At 38.4% G+C, this 19,298-nt stretch overlaps 1 protein-coding gene across 1 annotated transcript; it reads left to right on the forward strand.

Annotated features, from left to right (window-relative positions):
• The first annotated feature begins 4,703 nt into the window (after positions 1-4,703).
• On the forward strand, positions 4,704-18,263 carry AKIRIN2 (akirin 2). The gene is made up of 5 exons (XM_058175397.1): positions 4,704-5,431; positions 13,617-13,757; positions 16,192-16,341; positions 17,272-17,343; positions 17,578-18,263. Exons 1-5 carry the CDS (start codon positions 5,227-5,229, stop codon positions 17,586-17,588), a joined length of 579 nt encoding a protein of 192 aa, XP_058031380.1. The 5' UTR covers positions 4,704-5,226; the 3' UTR covers positions 17,589-18,263.
• Positions 18,264-19,298: the final 1,035 nt, after the last annotated feature.

Raw genomic sequence — 19,298 nt, forward strand, 5'->3', positions numbered from 1 at the left:
GATGCTTCCTGAGTCTTTAACTGTATTTTAGAGAAACTTTGTATGTTCCTTGAAGTGATTTTTCTGAAACATTATGTACTATTCTACTAATTTCAAAATTCCCCTTACCTTGAACTTACTGACATTGCTTGCTTGTGGAAGTGTGGCGCTATTATATCTAAAGAAAAAGTATTTGTTAAACTGCTATTTGTACAAATAGGAAATACGGAGGAAATAGACTAGCTGCTTTACCCACCAATGGTTTACATTTCTATTTGCTACAGGGACTGTTTGACAAATACCAGACAATCCTCATTAGAAATATTATATTTTCTGAAAAAATGTACTGCTTGTTCAATACAATTCCAAATTTTATTCTAAAACCAGACACATTTTTATCTTTTTTGCTAGCTTATCTATAAATTGTTTTTTATTTATTTAATTTTGGACTGTAACCCCCATAATTCCCAGTCAGTATGATCAATGTCAGTGGTGGTCAGGAATTATGAGAGTTATTTTCCTAGTACATTAGAGAAGCCTGAGTGAGTTAAGGTGTATGAACTAAGAAAAAGGGTTCATGAAATGAAGAAATCTTAAAATATTGACAATTAACCATTTTTATCAGGTAAGTAAACATTAACAATTGATTGTTAATTCAATTTTTTTTACTACCGGTTCTGTAGGGCTTGATGGGTGTGGCAGGGGAAGGATACTGCAAAATCCCCATTCCCTCTCCACTCTGGGGCCAGCCAGAGGTGGTATTTGCCAGTTTTCTGAACTACTCAAAATTTCCGCTACAGGTTCTCCAGGACCTGTCAGAATCTGCTGGATTTCACCCCTGATCCAGGCTCTCAATTTCTCTTTATTCATTTAATTGGTTAAATAAATGTATATAGCCACTTAACACACACAGCGACTTTGAATTAGGAGGTAATTTTGTTCTGAAGATATCCCATCAGGTTCTTATTTGACTTACTTGGAAAAAACGGCCTACAAGATATTTCAAAAGCTAAATAGCATTAGAGGAAGGAGAAAATATAAAGCTAATATAATTAATATCCATGTGAGAAATTGTTATTCAGTATGTTATTGAAACCATTTTAATACCCTTATAAAGAATAGTAAATATGTTAGTACCATATCCCCGATATACTTTAAAATTCTGTGTTATAGTAAAGGTTGCTGTGAAGTATCCTATTATACAATATAAGCAAGTCTGTTCTAATCCAGAATGCATACACAAGCTAATTACACAACTTCCTGTCATATCTGACACTAAAAGCTTTTGTGTCAGGAATTCTGCCATGTTTATATAGAACTCCAAGTGCTTTAAGAGAGGCTTATGAGACTAAGTTCAAATGTTTGTTAATGAAAAATGTGTACATTTACCAGTATTTTAAAAATCTTTTTTACAATATTCAGTTTTCACACTTCTTTGTATTTTAAAATATTGTTGCAAATGTTTTATACTTCAAAAAAGTATTGATATATTCCATCTGAAACACTGCCATTTGCATTTAATTACAGATATAAATATGAGTTATAAATAAATGCACAGAAAATCATTATTGGCACTATTTGTAATAGCATTGTCATTTTTTTAAATGTCTATTCCTAGATGTTTTTAGGATATTAAACAAATGGAAAGATGGAAATTGCCTGTCTTTAGCTGAATTAGGTTTCATGATAATGCTTTCTTGGCCATAATTTGTATTCCAGAGTAGCATTTTGTGAGATGGGTGGCTATACAAATTTGATGAATAAATAAATGTTCATGTTGTTCTGCTTCTATCAAAATGTCTCAATACCAGACATTTTGATGTCCCATATAGCTAAAGGAAACATGAACAGATTCAAAAGGATACAGTGTTCATGTTCCTAACATCTGCAAATTTGTGGGTATGTTGCACCCTCTAGTCCTTGGATGTAACAAATGTATCCATAATTTGATTATGAAATAACATTGTTTTTAAAAAAATTTACATTTTACAGAGTAGAGAACAGACCGTGTCTTTGGGCTCTTTTCACACAAAAACAAAAACTTGGCATAATTCAGTACTAAACATATGGAGTCAGCAGTTTCTAAAAATATTATCTTCCTGTCCAATTCAAACTAACTTTTCACCTAGAAACAGGTGGGCAATACTTTGGAAACCAAAGTATGGACTTAAGAGTTGGAAGGGAGGAATTCAGAATGCAAAACAGGTGAAGCTACATCACAAATGTGGTCAGCACATAGTTTGGAAGAAATTAAAAAACCCTGAGATGTCAGTCTTAGCCCTTACACTGCAATTTTCATTTATTTCCTAGATGTCCTCAAAAACAAGTCCTCATCTCATAAATGCGAGAGAAATACCAATGGGTTCTTCAAACATAGGCAATCTGCAAGCATAGAAGAATCAGAAAAAGCAAGTAGCAGCATCAGGCTAAAAACTGGAAGATAATGAGTTCTAGTCCTGTTTGCAACACAAAGCCCTTTGGCTGACTTTGGGCCAGTCACATAACTACAAGAGTATCTTTATCATTTACATTAAAAAGATTTTATTTATTTTATTTATTTATTTATTTTGTCACAACAGTATATATAAGCATAATCATGAAAATAATTATATAATATATAAGCATATATATAAGTAATAACTATATTAATTGGATAGAATGAAAGGAAACAATAGGACAGGAATGGTAGACACGTTTAGGAATAAGCTCAGGCAAAATTATATATATAACAGTATTCCAGGCTCAGATGTGGCTAATTTATAACTCAGTATCTTGTAAAAACTCAGCCAATGTATTTAATACACAGTATATTGTATGAATCTAGGCAACTGGATTAGTTCAGTAAACATTTGTTTTATTCCATTCAATCATGACCAATTCTTAGAGACTTCCTGGTTGTATCCCTGGAGTTTTTTTGGCAAGGTTTTTCAGAAGTGGATTAACATTGCCTCCTTTCTAGGGTGAGAGAAAGTGACTGGCCCAAGATCACCCAGTTGGCTTTGTGTCCAAGACAGGACTAGAACTCATGGTCTCCCAGTTTCTAGCCTGGTGTTTTAATCACTACTCCAAATTGGCTAATGATGTTTAACAGTAATGTAGTTTAGTACAAACCCAGCCAATGCTACTACTGCTTCTTGTATCAAGTTTGACCTCTGGTGTCTACAGTCATGTCTTTATCTTGGCAACAATGAGGAATTGGTTTGTCACTCTCTCCTGCCATGTTTACTTGATTGAGAAGCCAAGTCAAATAATAAGCCTATCTGTCCGGGACCTACATGACCCATCTTAGTGTGACATGTGAATTACTGTCCACAGTGCCACGTTTGTATCTTTAATGATAGATCATTAAAGACAAACTGGGCTGAACTATCAATCAAGGTTTTTTAAAAACTGAGGATTGTTTAGGGAATAGCCAGTCCGGGAGGCACGAGCGATGACTTAATTAGCCAGCAATTCAGTCCACGGCAGCTATCAGCTCTGGCAGCAAACTAGAGAGTGTCTGCCAAGTTTCTCTGTTATCTTTTCTTGATGCTGGCGAGTCAACCAGGAACAAACAGTACTTCAGCTCAAGTTCTCTAAGCAGTTGATTTGTTTGCCACGGAGTAGTATAGCAGCCCCTGCTGCTTTTATACCCTGTGGGGTGTGGCTCCTTGATTCAGCACTTCCTAGGCCTGCCCCGCCCCTGCTTCTGTTGTTCCCACCTCTCCAATCTACGAAACCTAGGGTCCAACCAGGACTGATTGTCCTCAGCTGGGTCTGGGAGCATTGCCTGGGTGGGAGGAGATACAGGAGACAGAAGCCTCGTTATTTCTTCCACCTGGCCTGCCTCTGGCTCCTGGAGCTGAGCCAGAGAGGCCGGCCCTGCAGAAGGGAGCCGTGACGGCCCTTCCTCCACACTCTGAGTCACTCACTGGCAGGTGGCCAGGCCTGGGGTGGGGTGGGGGGCTGGAGCCACAACATGTATCAATTGAATACATACTTCACAATGGTAGGTTCACGAGGCACTAGAAAATAATTTTCACATAAATTCGTATTAATGCATTCAAGACACAAACATTGTTTCTCTATGGAATACTATAAGACTAATTACTTCCATATTTTAACTACTCAAAATTTCAACCATGAGTTCACCGAGCATAGTTGGGAGGTCACTGCATAGTAAAAACTGATTTAGAGGCCCTAGGCCAACTACAGTTCCTGGACTGAAAAAAATATCAGAAAAATCTAACATTCTTTTTTTAGTTATAATCTTACTTTATGTTCTTACTTTAATACAAAGTGTAACCATAACTGTAAAGCTCTTCAGAAATAATATTGCTTGATGAGTAGCTTAGCTTAAAAAAAGCCCCGAATTAAATCACCAATAATTCTACGCGTATATTATAAAACAAATATTTATTTTAGGACTTTTTTTTCTTCCAAAATCTATAATTTGCTTCGGAAGCAACTTGAAAAAGAGACTCTCTTCGCCAAACATAAAACCCGTTTTTACATGTCATCGGCCTTTTAAAATTTCCACAAACTAAGCTCTTCCCGTATTATTTTACTCCCAACGTTAAAAAAACACTTTCGTTCCTAATATCCAGGCGCCTCTGTAGGGATTTAAATTCCACCCCGGAAGTCGATTCCTTCACGCAATGTACTGTGGGTATTGTGGTTCCTGCTTCCCTCCAGCGTCTTTACGACGAGGGCGAAAAAACGGCCCCAAATAAACCACAACTCCCCTGATCCTTTAGGCCGGCCACCTCCTCCACGCCGCGCAAGCGCACTGGCGAGAGCTGGTTTTTGAATCAGCGGCGTTGTTATTGACGCCATATTGCTGGTGTGGAAGAGTCACAGAGAGACGCACGACGGCCACCGCCGCAGTCATCGCTCTTCATCGGCGGCTCCAGGCCGGGTAGCCTCCCGTCAAGCCGCCCCCACCGGCCTAGACACCCTCCCGGATACGACCCGGGGCGGATTTGCCGCGGGCGGAGCCTATAAGTCCAGCCGAGCCGGGCCCAAAGCTCCGGGCCGCTCCCTGGAGACGCAGGCGGAGCCGGCGGCCGGCAGGAGAAAGCCGAAGCGGCGTAGAGCGGTGGCGACCGGGCGTTTGACAAGACGCGGCAGCTCGGGAAGCTCCCCTCTTCCTCGCCTCCCGTGTCAGTCCTTCTGGCCGCTCCTTCGGTGCGAAAGGCCCGGCCGGCTCAGCTGCTGAGCCCCTTCTTCCTCCTCTTCCTCCGCCCTCCCCCTCCGCCCTCCTCGGCCATGGCGTGCGGCGCGACCTTAAAACGGACTCTCGAGTTCGACCCTTTGCTGAGCCCGGCCTCGCCAAAACGACGGCGTTGCACTCCATTGTCCGCCTCGGCGGCCGCCGCCTCTTCCTCTTCGGCCTCTTTTGCCTCGTCCCCGCAGAAATACCTGCGCATGGAGCCTTCGCCCTTCGGGGAAGTGTCCACTCGCCTCACCACAGGTAAAAAAAAAGCGGGGGGGAGGGAGAGCGGGGGGGGGGGCTGGGTGGGGCCGGGGAAGGAACGTTGGGCGAGGGGGACGACAGAGACAGTCTTGGGCTCCTCTGAAGCCTCGGAAGAGCGACGGTCGCCGCCGCCTCTCCTTCCCCTCCGAACGGTTGTCTTGGTCCCACAGAAGCCGTCGCCTCTCTTTCTCCCCCACCTCTTTTTTTTTTTCTTTTCTGTTTTTTTTTTCTTTCGCCGCGGTGTCGGCACAATGGAAATGGCCGCCCTCCCCGCGGTGGGGGTGGGGAAGTGGCAAATACGGGAGAGGCCCCCGAAGGGGTTTGTCCTGGGCTGCGAGGGGACGGGAGGCGGGTGGGGGGAGGAAGAGGACTGCCGGCCTTTCTTTCTGAGCCGGGCTGGGAGCGAGCGAGGGGGGGGGAAGGGCTATGAAGTGGGGGGGGATACGCTTCCCACCGCACCTTTGCCGTCGCCGCCCCCCCTTCCCTTTGGGAAAAGGCCGGCCTGGGCGGTGCGAGAGGTATTGGTGCGGCGGCGAGAAAGAGGAACTGGGGAGTTATCGCGAGGGAGAGGCGGTTCTCTCCTCGGCCGAGAAGGCTCGAATGCAGCAGCCCCCTTTCTCCTCCTCCTCCTCTTCCTCCTTCCCCCCCCTCGGTCTCTCTGCCCTTCTTGGATCCCCTCCCGGAGCGGCCGATCGATCGATCGGTTTGCTTGAAGCCATTAACTCCGGGGAGTAATGTAAGCTCCTTTGCCTGAGTTTATAGACGGCGGTGGGGCCGATTTCCCCGAGCCTCGTAGCGCAGGAGGGGCGGATCTGGTCGGGGTCTGCCATCAATCCCCCCATTCGAGGCCGTTTGGGAAAAGGCCGACCCGCCTTGCAAGACGAGAGACAGCTGCTTTTCTTTTCTTCTTTTCTTTTCCCCTTCCTTCCTCTTTAAAACCGCTTGGGATTTTAAGGCTAAGAGTGCCCACGATTCCTGAAGCTTAATGATAATGGGTTTATAAAAAAGGGTGTGTTTAGAGTAGCAGCAAATAAGGTTGTACGTATGGGGTAAACGATACGATAAAGGTGGGTTGTATCTTGGCTCCTCTCACAAAGACAAATTAGTGGCAACATCAAGCCTTGCTGGGTTGTCTCTGATGGTAGGGATTACCTCACAGTGTGGTTTCTCATGACTGTAACTAGCCTTTTCTATAGTATTGTTTTAATATTTCCTGGTTTTTAAGCAAAGGCTTTTTTTCCCCTTCTCACTCATTGCTACAATTCTCATTCCATAATTATCTAAAAGTGTATGTCTGTTGGGAATGTTGATTTTGGATCAGTTCGTAAGCTAGGTTGAAATAGATGGCATTGACATATTAGTAAGGAATGACCCTGTACAAATATGATTACATAGAAAATTCTTTTGAAATGAGCTTTAAACCTTGGAAATGTCTTTGATTTTGAAGGATGCTTTCTTAATGGAAATTTTAATTGTTACAAGGTCAGAGGTTACAATATTCATCTTTTCTCCTGAGACTACAGGTTACAATCTGAAATATTAATACCATGGTCTATAAATTAGATAAGCCCTAAACTCATGTGTGAACTTTATCCTACTTTCAACATTCTGCAAGCAAATAATTTGATTCTTCCTTGACATTTGAAGGAAAGGGTTAGATGATATGGTAGTGAGCATTTATTTAGTGCTACTGCTGATTTTAATGGGATGCTAGAAATGTTGGAATATTTGGAATAAGCTGAGTGAGCAGCTTTTAGTCAGTGGGACAAATTATGTATCTTCATCATTGTTATAAAGTAACCATTGTTAAAACTAAATGCAGCCAACTGTTTATTACCACATAAAGTGGATGACTTCACTGAAAGTAGAAAGAAATAATCATCTTAATGAATATTTAATGTAAGTAGGGGTTTAAAATTGATTCAGTGCAGTGGACAGCTAGGCATCTCAAGTCATTAAACAGCTTGCAGTCATTGGAAAATACACTTTTGAAACATAAGGAGCTCCTGGAAAAACCTATTAAAGAATAAATGCTGTTGAAAGGTATAAATGGATGGTTGGCTAAGCTAGGCAATTCCATTTAAAATAGAATATAGACAGGTTAATTGTGCAGAAACAGCCTTGTATTTAAATATTTAATAATGAGGTTTCTAAGATACTAATTAAGACAGGAGATCAATAATTCCACAGACATGCACATAATTGTGTAATTGTATGAAATCTGTCACAGGTATGTTCCTTTGAAGTATGTGTTCACAATATATGAATTACATTTTCATTGTATTAAAACTTGCATTTCTGCCTATAAAAATGCTTGCATCATGTTAAAAAAATCTATTATGATGTAACAATCTAATCAAATAAAGATAAGCATACTTAAACTAATGAGAACTAGTATAGTTTGTTGGGTAAAGCTAGGGAAAGCCAAATACAAGCCCCTCTGCTCTACTACTATGAAAACTTACTGAGCAGCTTTGAAATGTCCATTCTCTTTTGGTTGAACCTATCTTACAGGGAATTTTCACCTGAAACATCTTTGCTGTGGAAGAATAACAGTGTTACTGACTAATGAATCATAAGAATCATAGACTGAACAAGTTGGCGGGGTCTTGTGGTTATCTAGTCTAACCCATACCCAGTGAAGCATTCTACTACTTATAGCATCACTAGAAATACTTTAATTGTTAATTGTGGTGTGTCAACATTTGCGTTTACAATTTTCAGTGAGTATTGTATAGATTTTTAAAGAAATGTGTGGTATCCTTTGGTGATGAATCTGTTGTAGCATGGCTTTAATGTTACTACTACTTTCTGATAACTTGATATTCTGTGAGGAATGATAGATGCTGCAGAATGACTTTGGTATATTTCAGTTTGTTGATAGCTGTATATTTTTATTATGGGGACAGTTGATAGAAAACAGATGTCACACACAACACAGGTGCCACTCTTTGTATTACTATTTGTAGTAGCTGCAGTTGATATTTCATTAAACATTTTAGAAAAATTCTGTATCACATGTTGATTTTCAAGACAGCGTCTATAGATTCAGTTAACTACAACTAGAATATCCAGGCAGCATTGCCAAAAGTGTGGAATGCTGGGAGTTCTAATTTAATGATTTATAATACGTCACTTAAATAAATAGCACAAGTATCCTCCCCCCATAAAATAGGCCAGTTTTAAAATGATCAATGCAGTTTTTGTAGACAATAAAATAGCTTACAATTCCCAGTTGTAAGATTTTCTTTAAAATGATGTCTATGGAAAAATATGCAGTGAATTATATTACATTTTTATGCATATTTACCTACAGCTAAGTTATTTAACGCAGTAAGACTAACCTATATGTACAATATAGGATTACATGCTAAAGTAATTGAAACTATTATTTGCATATCTGAAATATCCCCTGGTAAATATATAAAGTGATATTGACAAGTAAATATTTTTTTATTTAACTGGATACCACTACACTTGTCTTGTTTTTTGAAATGTTGCATTTCTTAAAAATTCATGGAAAAATGTTCTATAATAATAGAAAAGTTCCAGTTTTTGGAATATATTTTGAAATTACTGGTTATATTTGTAATTTGTCTTTTCCGCTATAGCCCTCTAGGATTAAGGCCTTTGAATTTTTCTGTTTAAAAATAAAACTTTCCAAATTAATAAATAAGGGATAAAAATCTAACTTTGAAGTTGTGATTCTGTAAATATACTTGAGTATATATTAGCTAAATAAAGATAGTAATGAACGAAGGGGAGAAAGGACAGTTTTAGTGTGAATATTGCATATACTGGTAATTTTAAATTTTTGATTGAACAACTTTATTAATACCCATCAGGCTCTATTCTGCTTCATATTGATTTTCTGTCTGACATTTGTCATCATTTACAGGAACTTCGTATCTTAAGCTTTTTTCAGACCGAGGCTTTGGTTCAATGGGTTGTGCATTGACATTGTACACAAATAAAAAATATTTTCTCTGTTAGCAAACTACAATTTTTCCTCAGTTTGGAAATTATAATTATGCTTTGGCTAATTGGACTGTATAAAAAGGAAGAAGCTCTTCAAATTGTACTTGATTTTTAGTTACTGCACAAATACATCTATCAATTGATTTTTCAAATTACTTATGGTGACTCTTGGCAACTTAGCATACAGAACCATACAGAAAAAAAGAATTAAATTCCCAAGGGAAACATCCAGAAGAAGCAATAGCCAGTCCCCCCCCCCTCCATAAAAGTAAAAACAGTACCATTCCAGGTGGTAACTTCTTATTATGTAAATTCACTAATAATGTATTTATTTTGCTGCATTTGTAAGGCCACCTAATCAAACTCAAGACAGTGTTTTTATTTATTATACTTTTACAGTACCTTTCCCCACAAGGTCAAAATAGAGGTGTGCTATGCTGCCATCAACAACTTTGAAAGGTTGGATTATACTGAGAAATGATCAGTGCAAAGCCATCAAGTGAACATCATAGCTGAGTAGGGATTTAAATTCGAGTTTCCTGAATTCTGTTTACATACATACAAGCATACATACTCCATCATGTGGTTCCATTTCAGACTAAACTTTATAATACAGTACTAATTATTTTGCAAGTACAATCATATGTGTAGTATATACCTGGAAGAGTCCCATGATTTACTCAGGAACTTAAAAAAATATATCTAGAAGTATAATTTCTTGTATAAATAAGTTCAAGAAGAGAATTTTGGCTTCGCACACTCTTGATACATCAATTTTAACTAGAACCATATTGTGCAGTATAAAGTTGTTAAATTATTAGATGGAGGCTTACATTTATTTACAATATACCTATTTCAAAAATTTTCACAGTTGCTTGACTTTGAACATTTAAATTACCTAGTGAGCACTATTTTAAACTAGTTCACATAAGTCTGTTCATTATTTGATGACTTAAATGTATGACTGAACCATCATAGGACATATTTAGAACATTGTAATAATTACTGCCAAGATCCAGTGTTAATGGACTTGGCTTCTATTCAGAAATACTTCTGGCAACCTATGTAGTCATATGAGCCCAAGTCTTAGTACATTGTTCCAGTAAACTGCTTTTGCAACAACATTTTAAAACTTGGTTTGGTTGAGTAATAGTCACCTAGTACTTTGTATCCCAATATTGATGGTGCCTTATTTGAAAAGCTAAAAGCCTTGTACTTCACAATTAAAAAATAGTAAAGTTAAGTTAGAAATATTATTGACGTGCTGATCCAATATTTTCCTTTATTACATGACATATACCATACTTCTAGTGTCAATTTAAAAAAGCATCTCAATTGATTTTTTTTTACCAGTTTAAGCCTCCATAAAATATTTTAAATAACCTGTGCTCGCTTTGGCAGCACATATAGTAAAATTGGAATGATACAGAATATTTTAAATATCCTCTTTGATATTTATTTTATTCCAAAAGTAAAATTATATATCTAATATCTAATTGAATGATAATAATCCTTTTCCTAGATTTTTCTCTTTTTTCTTAAAAAGTAAAATCCTTACTAAACAAAATGCTGGCTATTCTGCTAGCATGCTCGACATGAGCATGCACCTCGCTAGCACCTCGCAAAGTCAGTTCTATGTATACTGCTTGAAGCAGGAATACTCAGTATGAAGGATGCTATACCTGGAAGAGCACTTGATTGTCGTGAAGAACTAATATGTCTTGTTGCTACATGTCCACTGATTACTAAATAATAATGGCACTTTTAATAATAGTGTAACATACATTGAAAATGTCAAGTTATTTATGGGTCAAAGGGAATGAGGTTATAGAAGGCAAAATAATAGGCATAATGTGGAAGTGGTACCGTTTACATTATTGTGATGGAACAATATTTACATTATTGAAATGGAACAATGTTGCATCATATTTCATTGAGTCACTAGCAAATTGGGAGATATTTTTGAATAAAAATATGAAAAGACATCGGTGTCAGATTGAGTAGTATGTAGTTTCTCCTTTCCACACATTTTTTTAAGAGGATCATTTGTCTCCTTTAGTAATTTGGTTCTTCACCATATATTCAGGAAGCCCTCAATATTGTTCTCAGCATTCTTTACCAACCTCAACTCATTTCAACCTTTTGCCTTCCTGACATTAGCTTTGCCAGTCCTAGAAAAATCCTAATGTGTCCCCTTTTGGTGGCAAATTTTCAGGAGCATCCATATTGTTTAAGCTCGTTATCTAGCAGCATTTAACAATAGTCTTATAAAGGAAGTTGGGAGGATTTAATCCAATACACTTAAATAATTAAATTATTCAAATTCAGATAATTTAAACCACAATATTTTAATTAGGGAGATTTTATTCTCATTTATAGTGAAAATGCATCTTTAGTGTTTGATAAAAATTTAATGTAAATTCATCAACATTCAATGATATTCAATGCTACCATATAAAATTCTTTTGTAAATAACAATGAATCTAGTACGAACTCTATAACACTAGTGAAACCACTTGGAGATAAATCAGCTCAAATTCAAAGATGAGCATTGAATATTTTTGCAATTATATATAGGACAACTGCCATCTTTAAAATTGTATTAAGTATATTTTTGTTTTCTGAAAAAAGGCAATATTTAACCAAACCTTATAAGCCTTTTTTATTTTTTTAAACAATTCTTCTTCTTGGGATGTATCTTAAAATACAAGTAAACCATAACCTACTACTAGATAAAGTAGGAAAATGTGGGTTAGACAGCACCACCACCAGATGGATTCGTAACTGGCTGACCAACCGCACTCAATGTGTAGTCTTCAATGGAATTACATCCACATGGAGGGAAGTATGCAGTGGAGTACCCCAAGGCTCTGTTTTAGGCCCAGTACTCTTCAACATCTTCATCAATGACTTGGACAAGAGGATAGTTGGGGAACTCATCAAATTTGCAGATGGCACCAAGCTGGCAGGAATAGCCAACACTACAGAAGATAGGCTCAAGATACAGAAGGATCTTGACAGACCTGAACATTGAGCGCTATACAGCAAAATGAAATTCAACAGTGAAAAAAGTAAGGTTCTACGTTTAGGCAAAAAAAAACCACACCAAATGCATAGGTACTGTATATGTGGTACCTTGCTCAATAGTAGTAACTGTGAGGGATTTTGGAGTCCTAGTGGACAACCATTTAGATATGAACCAGCCGTATGCAGCAGCTGCCAAAAAAGCCAACACACTTCTGGGCAACATAAACAGAGGGATAGACTCAAGAACACGTGAAGTGTTAATACCACTTTATAATGCCTTGGTAAGGCTACACTTGGAATATTGCATTCAGTTTTGGTCGCCATGATGTAAAAAAGATGTTGACACTCTAGAAAGAGTGCAGAGAAGAGCAAGAAAGATGATTAGGGGACTGGAAGCTAAAACGATTGCAGGAACTGGGTATGTTTAGTTTAATGAAAAGGACTAGGGGAGACATGATAGCAGTGTCCTAATATCTCAGGGGCTGCCACAAAGAAGAGGGAGTCAAGCTATTCTTCAAAGCACCTGAAGGCAGGAAACTAATCAAGGAGAGAAGCAACTTAGAATAAGGAGAAATTTCCTGACAGAACAATCAATAAGTGGAACAACTTGCCTGCAGAAGTTTTAAATGCTCCAACACTGGACGTTTTTAAGAAAACGTTGGATAACCATTTGTCTGAAATGGTGTAGGGTTTCCTGCCTAGGCAGGGGGTTGGACTAGAAGACCTCCAAGGTCCCTTCCAACTCTGTTGTTGTTGTTGTTATCTAGTGGAACAATATTACATACATGTAGGAATAAAAGTATGTTTTATACCTTTGTTGGTCTCAAATCTGGAAATATATATGAATTATGTTTTCACTAGTGCTATGTTGTGGAAATGAAAACATAGGTATTGGTTATGTTCTGCTATTTGCTATTTTCTAGGGGAAAGCAGAGAACATTATCAGTGGGCTTAATACTGTTTTCTTTATCTCCATTTATATCTTGCAGCTATATGAAAGGTGTGAATGGGGTTGGAAATTGTATGATTTTTAGTTGATAAGTTTAGTTGATAAGTTGAACTTCTGAAACAATTGACACTACCTTTAATGCCATTCATTTATTGTCTCTTAATTTAAATTGTTTGAAATGACTGAGTTAGAATTCATAATCATGTTCAGTACATTTCTTTTTTCTAGAGCAAATTCTGTACAATATAAAACAGGAATACAAACGCATGCAGAAGAGAAGACATCTAGAAAACTTTCACCAGACAGATCCTTGTTGTTCTACTGATGCACAGTCACAAGCATTTCTCCTTTCCGGACCAGCTTTGCCAGGTGAAGATTTTAGAATAAGAATGCATTTGAATTTGGGTCAGATTGTGGCTTTTCTCTAAACAGAGAATCAAAAGAATCACAGTGATGTATTATTATTACTAGAATGAGTTTAACTTAAAATTTAATGGCGTTTATCCAGCTGAATAGATACTGCTTGCAGAACAGGTTTTGGTGTTCCAGCAGCTTGACCCATCCTTTCTGGGTTAGAGATCTTGCAGAACACACTTGTACGGGTAGGCTAGTACAGTGAAGAGAAAAGAGACACGAGATCTTTTTTCATTTGTTTTACTTCTAGTCTGTCAATTTACATGCTTGAGGTAGTTGACAGTACAAGCAAAACAATATAAACCATCGACAAATCTGATTAAACCCAAGAATTACCAGTTTCCATATTCATGCAATAAAAAGATCTTGAGGGCCTGGAGGTAGGGGACATCATCACCTTGGAAGGCAGAGCAATGCATAAGACATGGGCACCACTGAGAAGGCTCCTCACCAGTCTTCACAGCTCCTATCTTAACATTGTGCAACTTAAGACTTCAAAATTTTACAACATTTAGGTTCTTGGGAGTAATATTTAAATTATGAGCTGTTTATAATATTGTAGTTATATCCTTTCCCCATCTTTTATTGACTGAATTTTGCATGATAAATGGACTTGGAATAACCCATATTTTATGTTCAGAAACGCATTGAGTTGATCTTCTTTCATTTTTTGAGGGGAACTCTTAACAATGCTAAGCCTCACTGGAAAGAAAAAAAATAAATTTTGCTAATTTCTCAAGCTCTTTGTCATGTCCCTGGGAACATTGCTATGAGACTGCCTAATCATGGTTCAAGGAGAAGCAATGTAATTTGTTTGTTTCAGTGCAAGGTTAAGATTGGGAAGATCCATGTTCTAGTTCACCCTTGCCCATCAAAGCTGTCTTTGATCTAGCCGCTTGCTCAAATCTACTCTATGGTGTGCCTTTTTAAGCTTCTAGAGAAAAGGCAGGATGTACATCTAACAAAATTAATATAGCTGGAGTAATGGGGCTGTGAAGGGAAAGAAAAATTAATGAGATCTGTCTCCCCTTCCTTATCTTCAGGAAGTGCACTGGGGAGTGGAGTTCATGAGAATTCTGGGTCACATTCACTTTTAGCCATTTGTAAATAAAACATCTGAATGGGAGTAGAAATTTGAGGTTTCTACCATTGCTACATCTGATGAACCTTTATTTATTTATTTGGAAAATTTATATTTATATTGCAGCAACATACTTCTGTAGTTCTAATTTTATGTGTGTGAGCATTCAAGTTAGTTTTTTACTACTAGTGACTGCTTAAACTAGTCCCTGCAGTTTTTCTGAGCAAGGGGTTTTGGAGGTAGTTTACCACTGCTGCTTTCTAGGCTGAGAGTGACTGACCCAATCATCCAGCTGGGTTCCTGTCAAAGGCAGGACTAGAACTCGTGGTTTCATAGTTTCGAGTCTGATGCCTTGTCCACTACACTAAGTTGGCTCTATAGTTATAATTACTGATTTTAATACATAGCCAACATTTAATTCAGAAGCTTGTACTTAAAATGTACTGAAGCCAGTGGGCTATAAATACAGCCATTTTCATTAGAATTTTAAGTTATATGATTGTTGTAATCTGATTCTCAAAGCACTTTAAAGTGAACTGTTATCTGAATTAATCTTCTAGAACTGTGATGGCGAACCTATGGCAAGTGTGGCACATGTAGCCATATCAGAGGGCATGCGAGGTCAGCTGATTTTCAGACCTTCTGGGCCCACCAGAAGTAGGGAAACAGGCTGTTCCCTACCTCCAGAGGGTCTTGGTGGTGGTGGTGAAGACCCGTTTTTCTCTCACACCTGGCTCCAGAGCCTCTCTATGAGTCTGAGGAGGGCGAAAACTGCCTTTCCCACCGCCCTGGAGGCCCTCCGGAGACCAGAAACGAAGTCTCTGGAGGCTGGGGACAGCAAAAATATCACTTCCTGTCCAACCAGAAGTTGGTAATTGGGCCATTTCTGGCCTCCGGAGGACCTCCGGGGGGGTGTGGGGAAGGCCATTTTTGCCCTCCCCAGACTCAGAGGGGCTCTAGAGCCAGGTGAGAGAGAAAAACAGGCCTACTGGGCCATCACATGCCAGGAGCGTGGGGGGGGTGTCACACGCATATGCACTGGAGCAGGGTGCATAGAATTATGGGTGTGGGGGCTCACGTGACCCCCTACCCCCGGCATGCGATGGCAAAAAGGGTTAGCCATCACTGTTCTAGAAGTGTTTTAAAGCAGGGCTGTCAAACTCACGGCCTGGATGTGTCACGTGCTGGCCGCGGCCACCCCCATTTTAACGAAGGGGGAAAAAGTTGTGACACGCCATGGGACGATGCGAGTTTGACACCCTGCTCTAAAGCATAATTGAGTTACCCCTGGAAATAATTTGTTCACAGGTACTTCATCTGCAGCGTCACCACCACTGAAAAAAGAACAGCCCCTCTTTACTCTCAGACAAGTTGGAATGATCTGTGAACGCTTGCTCAAAGAACGTGAAGAAAAAATTCGTGAAGAGTATGAAGAAATCTTGACCACGAAACTTGCAGGTATGATAAAAACAAAATGTATGTCAGCTGTTATTTTTTCCATCCTGTTGCTTGGCTTGTTGATATGAGTTATATGACTGCATATTTCTGAATGGCAATTTCTGTACTTTAGTTTCAAATAATCTTTCTGCTTTGCAGGAACAACATGGTTAATTTACACCGCTTAACTTCGAAATCATTTAGATTTTTTTAGATGTTTTAACCACAATAAAAATTAATGTTCAGGAATTCTGAATGTCCTTAGCTAACATTTGGTGGCTTCTAGATTGCTTACTTCTTAGCTTGACAAATTAGTGTTGATGATGGAGAAGAAGATGGGATACTATAAGTATCAGTTAGCACTCTGTTAACTCACATTTTGAGAAGCATTTGTCTAAATATTAAGATAACAACAGTTACTATATGCTGCAAGTTTCCTTACATTTTACTAGAAATGTTTTAGTAAATCTTGGTAGCATACTATTAGCTTTTTCTGCATAATTAAGAAAATAATTTTCAGTGCTAACCAAAATGGTAATAAAATACTGCAGCATGTCCCTAGGCTATCCCACTTGTGGTCCTTTGAGGTCATCCAAAATGCACAGCCCTAGACTGGAGAAAATGCTTAATTGTTCAGTCGTGATACTGAAAGAGCTAATACAATATGGATAGAACAGGGGGACAGTGGTCTATTTTCATGAGGGAAGGCAATTCATCATCCCCTTGACATTCGCTTTGCATTTCTTTAATTATACCAGAACCCCAAAAACAAATTTTAAAGGCACATGGAATAAAACCAGATTCATGTTTCAGGTAGCATATTCATCTGCATATGGCAAACATTGAATTTCATCTCTGGATGCAGTGTTTAAAGGATATTTTTCCTTGTGTTGTCTTGTAAAGAAGCACTTTTATATATGGTACCTTACTTTAAATATTCCTTGATCACAGAACAGTATGACGCATTTGTGAAGTTTACGCATGATCAGATCATGCGACGATATGGAGAACAGCCTGCAAGTTGTAAGTATTTTAAGCTATTTTCCTTGATGTTAGATTTTGGTGGCTTGATAAAGTAGATAGAATGGGGTGGAGTGGAATTCTCACTTCTCTACTCTTCTTTATAAGAGTGGAATGATCCCAAAAGTGGAGTGATCTTCACAGGGATATAGTTTTAACTGGGTTTCTTGCTGAGTTTTGGTTGTGTAAATTATTTGGTTATCTTATTTCTTGACTCGATTCTTTTTTCCTTTTCAGATGTTTCATGAATCATGTTTTCTGCATATGTGGGCAGCCCTGAAACCCTGTTTTGTTGTTGCAAGCTGTCCTTTAAAGACTTGCAACAATGCCATATTCCCTCTCCCCCCCCCTCCTCTGTATACACTGGTTATTTCAAGCTTTTGTCAGTGGCAACCACTCTTATGCAGCAACTGGTTTTGGAGTGCTCCCTGATGTCAGTACCACCTGGATGTGGACCTTTGCTACCTGTTAATACCAGTGGTCTCATTTGCTGTATCATTACAATTTGGCTTCTGTTAATAAGTTTGAAAAGTAAAAGGATTAAAGCTGGTGTATTAGAACTCTGCCCTTAACTGGTTGTGTAAATAAAAGTGTAGAATGACACTTCTGACTGAAGTTAGTGTGGTTTTCATAACTGTGCACTGCAAAGTTGTATTCACAGTTAAATTAGAATGTAATCCCTGGACAACTTCTAAGCAAATAGCCCACAGTACTGCCTGTGAAATAGTGAAGGAGGGCATTTTTGTATTCCATGAATTTTTGGGGGGTTAAGAATGGGTTTATATAAGTTCTCATTTTTGTAGGTTTTATTTATTCTATCAGTCTTTAACAAATGTTTATTGCTGCAATTTTTCAGTGTATCATTGTTTTACTGCCCTTGTAGTACTGGAATTTAGTTGAAAGAATAAAACATTTACTTCTAACCTGTGTTTTTACCTATATAAGTGGCACTTTTGCCATCATTCAAATAAAATAGATGTGAGTGTACTAAATGAAACTTCTATGTTTAATATTTATTAGCTAATAGTTCAGAAAGAAAGGTATAGATATGAATGTTCTAGAAAGCGCTGTTGTTAAGTTGACTGGCATGTGGAGGGCTAATTTGATATTTTGTAGGTAATTTTGGCCCTCATCAGGCATTCCTTCCACATAATAAGTTATATGAGTGAAGAGGATATGGGCATGCTACCTTCATTCCTCTTCTAGAAAGGTGAATCTTCACTGGAGAACCACCTGTAGTCACAACCCTTGTTGAATTGTTCCTCATAGAAAATCAAGCTTCTAAATGGTTAGCAAAGCCTTCACTGATACTGAAGGAGTGGTGTTTTTGTTTGTTTGGTTTTTTTGCTATAGGCAGCCACCTTTCTGCAAGTGAGGCTGGCAGAAATTATGGGTGAAGCAGGTGTAATACCTTCATGTTCCTCCTCACAGACATACCTTATATAATGAATATGCCTGAATAATATTTTCTGACACTCAGAAATGTGAGATTAGTCAAGATGCTTTCTGAAGCAGCATATCTTGAGGAGCAACTACTTTCGTGTTCTTCATCTCAGATTGAAGGTATTGAAAATTTCATTGCTTTGGAAGTAATTTGAGGTTGGAGAAAATTGCCTCAATGGTTGTCTCAGTGGCTTTTGTTTTCCAAGTTTAAAAAAAACATGTTCCCATACACACCTTATTTAAGGGGTAGTTTGTTTTTACTCCTGTTATTGTGACTGAATTCAATGTGTGAACCTTTTTCTAGGGAGTTACCAGATTTTCCTACTTGCAGCTGCAAGGTTGTAAAGCTGTTGCCATTTATATGGATAAAGAAAACTTGATTAGACCTTTTGGACTATTTTTCACTCTTACGTGAATCTATTATATTTACAGTGCTGCTGCTACTAAAATCACTACAAAAGCATTATAATTATACTCTGTCATGTTTTACATGAGATCTGCAGGCATCTTGCATT

Source organism: Ahaetulla prasina, chromosome 1 (genome assembly GCF_028640845.1).
Source record: "Ahaetulla prasina isolate Xishuangbanna chromosome 1, ASM2864084v1, whole genome shotgun sequence".
In the NCBI taxonomy this organism is placed as follows: domain Eukaryota; kingdom Metazoa; phylum Chordata; class Lepidosauria; order Squamata; family Colubridae; genus Ahaetulla; species Ahaetulla prasina.

Coding starts and splice junctions, on each gene's coding strand:
- AKIRIN2 (XM_058175397.1), top strand. CDS start 5,227: ATGGCGTGCGGCGCGACCTTAAAACGGACTCTCGAGTTCGACCCTTTG. Junction 5,432..13,616: donor GTCCACTCGCCTCACCACAG/GTAAAAAAAAAG, acceptor TCTTTTTTCTAG/AGCAAATTCTGTACAATATA. Junction 16,342..17,271: donor CTTGACCACGAAACTTGCAG/GTATGATAAAAA, acceptor CCTTGATCACAG/AACAGTATGACGCATTTGTG.